The sequence below is a fragment of the Rosa chinensis genome, chromosome 2, assembly GCF_002994745.2.
Source record: "Rosa chinensis cultivar Old Blush chromosome 2, RchiOBHm-V2, whole genome shotgun sequence".
NCBI lineage: Eukaryota > Viridiplantae > Streptophyta > Magnoliopsida > Rosales > Rosaceae > Rosa > Rosa chinensis.
The window spans coordinates 15,272,664-15,281,246 of NC_037089.1; the positions used below are offsets into that span (position 1 = coordinate 15,272,664).

Genomic DNA, 8,583 nt, shown 5'->3' on the forward strand with positions numbered 1-8,583 from the left:
AGGTTGCCGGAGATGATGTCGATGCCATCATAGGTGGGTTGATAGCGACGTAAAACTTCTAACAGCCTTCTAGCCTAGGCTTGGGTTTTTAGCTTTGGCCCTGGGCTGTGTGGGTTCAATCTTTTATGGGCCCAATTGCATGGGTCTAATTCTATTCCAATTGGGCCAGTTTGGAGGGTGCCTTGACACCCTGATTCATTACTTAGTGTCTTAGGCTGGCCTGGCCGAGAGTTTGACCTCCTTGGGTGATGGTGGGCCTTTAAGGTCTTTAAGATGTCAGTCGTAATTCAGATCATGCTTCTACGAAATTGGTAATTATCTTGAGTTGGACTGGAGAAAACGGTTTATGGATGAGGATTAACTCCAATTTGTTTGCTGGGAAGTAGCTTTCTTTTAGTACCACAATTGCGTGCTTGGCGGATGAGGGGCTAGAAGTTGATTTTTCCTCAGAAGACACGGAGTTGTTCTTTGTTTATGCGTTTGCTTTACAAAGCGGGCTCAAATTGACTTGTAATGAGTTTATTAATTAGATAAGAGCTTGGTCGTTACCTCGTTATTTTTCTGTTTTTAAGTGTATGTTAGACCCTGACAAATCAGGAGGGTGAATAATACATGATGCTGATCGATGAAATTTATGCCACGTGCAAATCAGGAGAGAAGGTTTCTAACTTTGCTACGCTAAAGTTTAGCCCTACTGTACTGCTGAACCAAATTTACAGTAAATGTACTCTTTCAAATGTCAAACTCAGTACGTGGCCTTAGTCTTTATGATTTCTCGAGTACATTGTCTATAAAACCCAGGGTGAAACTAATAGATGGAAAGCAATTAAAAAATGGAGCGGATAAGATCTGTGAAGGAAGTTGTGTATTTTCTTATATTTCTTAACTTGGTAGCAAGTTGCAGTCCTATTAGCGCAGCTTCTTCTTCCCAGATCCCAGCTGGGAAGAAGCACTTTGTGTTAATTCATGGAGCCGGACACGGAGCGTGGTCTTGGTACAAGGTGGCGACTTTACTGAAACACTCGGGTCATAATGTAACGGCTCTGGACTTGGGAGCATCTGGAATCAACCCGATCCAGGTTCAGCAACTCCCTTCGCTCTCCGACTACGTTGAACCGCTGACGAAGCTCATGGTGTCTCTGCCACCAAAGGAGAGGGTTATTCTGGTGTCTCACAGCATGACTGGAGCTACAATAGCAGTTTTCATGGAGAGGTTCCCTGAGAAAATTGCGGCAGCCGTGTATGTCTCTGCCTTTATGTCGGGTCCTACTCTCAATTACTCCACCATTTTTACAGAGGTAATGAGTTTCACACTGGCACATGTATCCAACCCTCAGTTCTTTTCTTAGCTAATGACGATTTTTATAAAGATGATTATGAGAACCCTTATTAGTATATGTCTCTGCCTTTAGTTCTCTTCTGCTATTGCAAACTTTAGTCTCCCTTCAACTAGTACTATCGTTTGGTGAGACTCGCCTCCAAATTATGTTGCTTCTCTTTACAATTGAAATTTTAAGGGGATTCTTAGTTTTCGTTTTCGGTAGAATGTTTTTATTTGGATTTTTTTTTTTTTTTTGAAAGGTCGGCTTTCTTTTTTAGGGGTACGGTTTCATGTTTCCTAGTCATTTTTTCTTTCTTATTCTTAATAAATTTAGGGGGATGGATAAAATTTGGCTTTTCTCATTTAAAAAAAAATGATTATGAGAATAATAAACTAGCCAAACAATATTGGAATTTGTTTAATTTTTTGAAAGTCCATGTTCAGAAAAGACATATAAACAAATTAATAATGATTTAAAACTAATTTTTTTTTCTTTTTAAATAAAGATGATCAAAGTGTTTCACTCCTGCCCTCATGGTAACTTAAACTCATGACTTCATATATAGGTAGTAGGTGCTCTAACCACTGAGCTAAGGGGAGCAAAAAAATTACAAAAACAATTTTCTTTTTTGAGAATAACAAAAAAAAATTTGTGGGGTTTGTAGACTGAAAAAATCTCATTCAATTTTGCTCTTCCTCTTTGCTTTGTGGAATGAAGACATTAATTTTGGTAGGAGGAGAGATCAATATTTACAATTAAATTAAAATTAAATATTCAACTTACAAAAAAATTTATGTGGGAGTAGTAAAAGGCAGAAGCAAAGAGATTTGAAAGTCATTGGGGTGATGGAGTCACATATTTCGGAGATGGGGGCACATATATTAATGTACGAAATATAATAAAGGGAAAACGTCACAAACAGTACCTCAACTTAAAGTCATTCTACACTTTGGTACCTCATCTTCTAAATATATCACTTTGATACTTCAACTTATTATTTATGCATAAGATTCATACACGCCATTAATAACACCGTTAACTCAAGTGTCATGTAGCTTTCTGTCATGGGTATTTTCGTCAATTTATATTTTCCCACCAAAAATCTCATGTTATTTGCCATTTAATAAAAAATCACTCCGTTAATTCATATTTATTTTTATTAAAAAACAAAAACACAACAAACATCTTTCTTCATTGCCGATGAAACCAAATAACCATGGATCTATATTTAAAGAGTAAGCAAATAACTACAACAACCATAAATACTAAAAGTTTCAAGCAATTTCTACAACTCTACTAGAGACAATCTGCTATGATTGGTATTGAAATTGATTATGCATAATGAATTGAACAAACATTTTTCCTTCTTTGTCTAAAGAGTTCTTCAATTAAAAGGGGAAAGACTCAAACCCTAAACTTGAAAGAAAACTAGTATCTACCCAACAAATTACATTTGAAGAGCTAAAATAAGATGCTATAGAATCAACAATTAATAAAGCTAGCAGACAATTTGATCTTATCCAAATCACTCTCTATTTGTGAATTAGCAGGCTCAAAACGATAAATCTCTCACCTCTTCTCATTTTAATTATTATGTTTCCTGTGATCATAACAATAAGTCAAAATTTCTAGTACAATAACTTAAATTGATCTTCCATAAATCCAAATATAATATTTTCCTTGATGACAGATTTATTTTCAGCAAAAAGAAAGGAATTTTAGATCATCTCCCATGGAATTTTTTGTGGGAAAACATAAATTGATGAAAATACCCATAGCAAAAAGCTACATAACACTTGAGTTAACGGTGTTATTAACGGCATGTATGAATCTTATGCATAAATAATAAGTTGAGGTATCAAAGTGATATATTTAGAAGATGAGGTACCAAAGTGTAGAATGACTTTAAATTTGGGTACTGTTTGTGACTTTTTCCCTATAATAAAATAATAATCGTAGATGATTATGGCTCGCTCTGGTCCCAATCGCCACTGATACAACTAGATGATAATACATACTGATTATACGTACGAACACATTATAAATATTTTTAGATTGCTTTTGGGCTTATATCTAAACTTATATGCACTTTGTGAATACAACAACAAAACAAAACAGGCACATACTCTAATGCATGATATCAAAGTATAGGCAAAATACCTTCAGTATATTGACTTTGTTATAATTCATATCTGGAGAGAGGCTAACTTCGTTGCGGATGCTCTAGCGATTCTTGGTCAAAAGGTTGATGTTGCTAGTTGGCATGATAAGCTTTCCTTAAGTGTTCTTTCTGTTTTTTGTTTTGATCTCTATTAGTAAAGTTGAAATAGGGGTTTTATTTTATAATTTTTCTTTTTTCATCGAAAACAAAAACAAAATAGGCACGGTAATTGAAAAATACAAAATAGGCACTATAATCTGTGAAGGGATGAATCTCACATACCCTACAGGCCTACGTGGTGTCAGGTCCATTAGTGATGTGTTTGGTTTACGATAATTTTATCTAATTTGTTATTTTCATTATTATCTATTAAAAATGTGATCACCGATTAGTAAGACGCATGTTTAAACTAGATACAAACAAAAACAAAAGTGAGAATTATTACCCCCACCTAACTTGTAGTCGTAGTTAATACCAATGTTTTAAATATTGGTATTTTATATATATCGGTACTTTGAAAAAATGAGATATTAGAAATATCGGGGATATAGGGTAACAAAATGTCGTTTTTGAAAAAAGTCAATTTATTAGAAATTTAGAACTACAAATAAATACATATGAATATCAACTTCATCTACATCCAAAAAGAGACTCTATGCGGTTGAAAAGCCGCTCGCTGGTCTACGAAAATGCAATAATCAAACCAAGACATATATATGACCCATATAGTACAAAATGTAATGATGAACATGATAGTTATAGATCTCTACACTCACAGACTATACAGTAGCTTCGTTATTCCTCACTTTTTGAAGATACATAGACAAAATTTAATATTCCGTACTCTGCACTCTCTTTCCTCATGTCATCCATATATGGTTCCTTAACTTCCTTCTGCAATGTCATTTGGCCTCATTTGAATAATTGAACCTTTATGACTTTATCTTCTTTCTTTTGTTCAACTACAGAGTTACAAACTACATACAGAGTTACAGACATAGTCACAGACTACACAGTACCAAATCTCTCCTCACACAGATTTGCATTTAGACTTTTAGAGAATTACTTCTCACCCAAAATCGCCTTGAGAGTATTTCTCCTCACCTAGATTCGCCCTGAGGAGATTTTTTTTCCTCATCTAGATTCGCCTTGAGGGGATTTTCTACTCACCTAGATTCACCTTGAGGGGATTTTCTACTCACCTAGATTCACCTTGAGGGGATTTCTCTTCACTCATATTTGTCTTTAGGAGATCTCTCTTCACACAGATTTTCATTTAGAGAATTATTGAGTTTTTTTTAATTTTTGCCTCAAATTTTACAGATATTTCTTCACTTTATCGGGGTTATATCACAAATATCTAATATATCAGGGATATTTGACGATGTCGGAGAAATTTAGCAGAAACGGTAAAAGATAAGATATTTACCCCCTAGATATATCGGTCTGTCAAAAAAATGAGATATCGGGGGAGATATCAGAAATACCTCAGATATTTAAAACCTTGGTTAATACTTAATACTATCTCCAATGTAGGGATATAGCTAGTTTAAAAATAATTACTTGTCGGAAATGTGCAGATAAACAAACGATTGGATTATATGGATTCTGAATATAGATATGATAACGGGACCAACAATTCTGCAACCTCCTTTCGCTTTGGGCCTAAGGTCTTGGCAGCAAGCTTATACCAGCTATCTCCAGAGGTAATTAGTCTTGATTATAGAGTGCCTAACTGCATTCAACTCTTAATTTATCTAATTAGCTTTCATTTGATTGATGCATGTGAATGTATTATTGATGGACAGGATTTAACACTAGGATTGTCGTTGGTGAGATTTTCTCCTCTATACAACTACGATCTTATAAAACTCACTGAGGAGAAATATGGATCGGTTCCGAGAATATTCATCGCGGCAGATCAAGACCATGCAATAGTTTTAGACGTGCAAAATTTCATGATCAAGAATAATCCACCAAATGAAGTGAAAGTGATCAATGGTGCTGATCACATGGTCATGCTCTCTAGACCCGTGGAGCTCTTCTCCCACCTCCAGAACATTGCTGAGAAATATTCTTAAGAAGGAGCATCTTGCAAACTACCACAAGCCCATAATTTCCTAAGAAAATAAAACCATTAGCTAGGTTGGTCTCAATTCTTATATATATCCAAGAGTTTGTATACCAATTAGCAAAGTGCCATTTCAACAAAATGATAAGAGTGTGTGAAATATCATAGTGGGCAATTAATGGATATATCATCTTGCAAAATACCCAATCTAAATGCTAAAAGGCCTATTATAGGCTATGTTTGGGGGGGTTTTTTTGCTCCCCTGCTTATAAGCATAAGAGCATCATGTGTTTGGTGATTGAGCTTATTCTCAGGCTTTGAAAAAAGCTGCCCTAGCTTCTATCTAAAAGCAGAAGCTGACTCCCCCCAGCTTTTAGAAGCCAGAAGCTCGGTCGGTACTGTAGCAGTAGTTACTGTTCATTAATGAATTTTTAAAAATCATGTTTTGTATCCTCCGTTGGCTGAAACAATTACAGCCATCTGCCACCCACCCTCTATCAGTCTCTCGATCCCATCTCCCATCTCCCATCTCCCTCTGCTCGATCCCATCTCCCATCTCCCTCTGCTCTCTCCCATCTCCCTCTGCTCTCTCCCATCTCCACTCTCCCCCATCTCCCTCTGCTCTCTCCCATCTCCACTCTCCCCCATCTCCCTCTGCTCTCTCCCATCTCCCATCTCCCTCTGCTCGATCTCCTCTGCTCGAACTCCGCTCGATCTCCTCTGCTCGATCTCCCTCTGTTCGATCTCCCTCTCACAGAACCCATCCAATCACAAAACGCATCTCGGCCTCACTTGCATATGAAATTGAAGCCTCAATCAAGCAATTTTTGAATCAAGCAAGTCAGTCTCTCTCCCTCTACTTCGTTCTAATTGTTGTTATTTTCGTAGTTCTTGTTAAATTCGTAGTTCTGCTTCGTTCTATTGTTGTTCTAATTGTTGTTATAATTGTTGTTATTTTCGTAGTTCTTGTTATTTTCGTAGTTCTTGTTATAATTGTTTGTCATAACCACTTAACCAGAATAGCAGCCAACCAGAACAAGTCATACTAACATCATCATACTTGAATTTCCACTATATGATTAGTTCCGATAATAGACTACAATCCTCTTTCTGCTTTAATGGACTAAAATTCTAATTGGGTGTAATGAATTTGATGCCAGATTCTAGAAGGTTACATCAAGTATAAACATTTTGGTTTTGTTTTGCTGTGTACATTGGGACTTTATTTACTTTTGAATTTTGATTGTGTTTTGAGGTGCTAGCTGTATGCAAGTGTTTCTTAATTTTGCTTGAAATCCTTGAATGTCGTTGACTGGCAGAGCTTAAGAATTTAGTTGTGAGTTGTGAATTATGACTGTATGAGATAGTTAGCAAAAACCTTAGAAGGAACCAAGAAAAACAGAACAGATGGACGTGGTACTATTAGCTTTGTTGTTTGTTTCAGCTGTACAAATGGTTGGGGCTGTTCAATCTACTTTATTCATTTTCTTATAGCTGCCTTTTTTTCTTTGTATGTTGTTGATGTTTATGTTTTCTTATCACTGCTTTAGTTTCTTGTTATTGCATCTAAAGCTTATCTTCATATCATTGATTATGCATTGGGGTTGGTACTAAAGCTTGAACTGTAAATTTTTGGCGTTTTTATCTGTGCTAGATGGCTGTTTGGAATGATGGTTTAGTTGATGTTTTTTGTGACTTATGTATCAAGGAGGTGGATAACAATAATCGTCCACATACTCATTTTAATCCGGAGGGATGACTGAATATAATCAATAATTTTTCTAAAGAAACGAGCAAAGAATATACTAGAAAACAACTGAAAAATAAATGGGATTCCCTCAAAGATCATTGGAAATTATGGAAAGAATTGAAGGGAAAAGAGACCGGTCTTGGGTGGGATCACAGGCATCAAACTATAGATGCATCCGATGAGTGGTGGCGCCTCAAGATTGAGGTATGTAAATCAATTTAATTATTTTGGTTAACAATTTTACTTCAATTGAGATACATTGAACATTGTTTGATTTATTTATTTATTTTTTTGTCTAGAAAAACAAGGAATATGGAAAGTTAAAGAAAAAGGGAATTGCACCCGATTTTGAAGACAAGTTGGATAAGATGTTCATGGGTATTTCAGCCACTGGTCAGCATGCATATTCACCATCTTCTGCACTATCTATCCCTAGAAGTCCACAGCAAGGTAACAATGAGGTGAACCTTGAAGGTAGTGGTGACTCTGAGGACAATGATGATTTGGCCCCCACTACGCCCAAAAGAAAAAGAAATGAGAGAGCTGAGAAAGGTAAAGGAGTAGTACCAAAAAAAGAAAAGGTGGGAGGTGCTGCTCATTTGGCTAAACAAATTAATCGAATGTGTGAGGCAATTGAGAGTAGGAGCACAGCAACTTCCATGATCAATAAAAGTGTAGAAGGTGGAGGCACCAGTATTAAGGACGTGATGAAGGATGTCACCTCATTGCCTGGTATCGAGCAGGGTAATAGGTTGTGGTTTTTTGCCACTCGACTGTTTTTAAGTCAAGAGAAGAGAGAGATGTATTTCACTATGGAAGATCCTAATGTGAGGTTGGAGTGGCTGAAATTTGAGATGAACGAAAATTAAGCTTATCTTGTCTTTGGTTAAGCTTATGTTATGTTTGAAGTTTGAAGTTTGTTGTTTGTTTCAGCATTGTTTTTAATTATGAGAATTGAATGTGATTACTTGTTTTTCATCATGTGGATTATAAAAATGGAATTTGGTGAATTATTTTCATTACTGCTTGTTAATGATTTAGTTTATATTTATCATATTTACATTTAAATTTGCAGGTTTTGGATTGAAATATGAACAATTCCGAAGTAGATGAAGTGGAGGAGGAGATATTCTTACGAAGTGTACAATTTAATGCTTTGCTCATTCAACATTATTACATGAACTATGTTTATAAAACTCCTTGCATGGTATCTTCTCAAACAGGTAATAAGTGGATAATGGAAGTATTACAAGGGAATGACAGTCGGTGTTACAATGCA

At 35.8% G+C, this 8,583-nt stretch overlaps 2 protein-coding genes across 2 annotated transcripts; both read left to right on the top strand.

The window, feature by feature from the left end:
- The first annotated feature begins 796 nt into the window (after nucleotides 1-796).
- Nucleotides 797-5,738, top strand: LOC112190201 (salicylic acid-binding protein 2). The gene is made up of 3 exons (XM_024329624.2): nucleotides 797-1,298; nucleotides 5,064-5,189; nucleotides 5,292-5,738. The coding sequence occupies exons 1-3, from the start codon at nucleotides 834-836 to the stop codon at nucleotides 5,562-5,564; spliced, it is 864 nt and encodes a 287-aa protein (XP_024185392.1). The 5' UTR covers nucleotides 797-833; the 3' UTR covers nucleotides 5,565-5,738.
- Nucleotides 5,739-7,323: 1,585 nt separating this feature from the next.
- On the top strand, nucleotides 7,324-8,273 carry LOC121051405. Its single transcript, XM_040513720.1, has 2 exons — nucleotides 7,324-7,508; nucleotides 7,604-8,273. The coding sequence occupies exon 2, from the start codon at nucleotides 7,673-7,675 to the stop codon at nucleotides 8,171-8,173; it is 501 nt and encodes a 166-aa protein (XP_040369654.1). The 5' UTR covers nucleotides 7,324-7,508; nucleotides 7,604-7,672; the 3' UTR covers nucleotides 8,174-8,273.
- The last annotated feature ends 310 nt before the right edge of the window (nucleotides 8,274-8,583 follow it).

Excerpts from the sequence above, each read along its gene's own strand:
- LOC121051405 (XM_040513720.1), top strand. The coding sequence starts at position 7,673 with ATGTTCATGGGTATTTCAGCCACTGGTCAGCATGCATATTCACCATCT.
- LOC112190201 (XM_024329624.2), top strand. The coding sequence starts at position 834 with ATGGAGCGGATAAGATCTGTGAAGGAAGTTGTGTATTTTCTTATATTT. Across the intron at positions 1,299-5,063 it reads ACTCCACCATTTTTACAGAG|ATAAACAAACGATTGGATTA; the intron begins GTAATGAGTTTC and ends GGAAATGTGCAG. Across the intron at positions 5,190-5,291 it reads TATACCAGCTATCTCCAGAG|GATTTAACACTAGGATTGTC; the intron begins GTAATTAGTCTT and ends ATTGATGGACAG.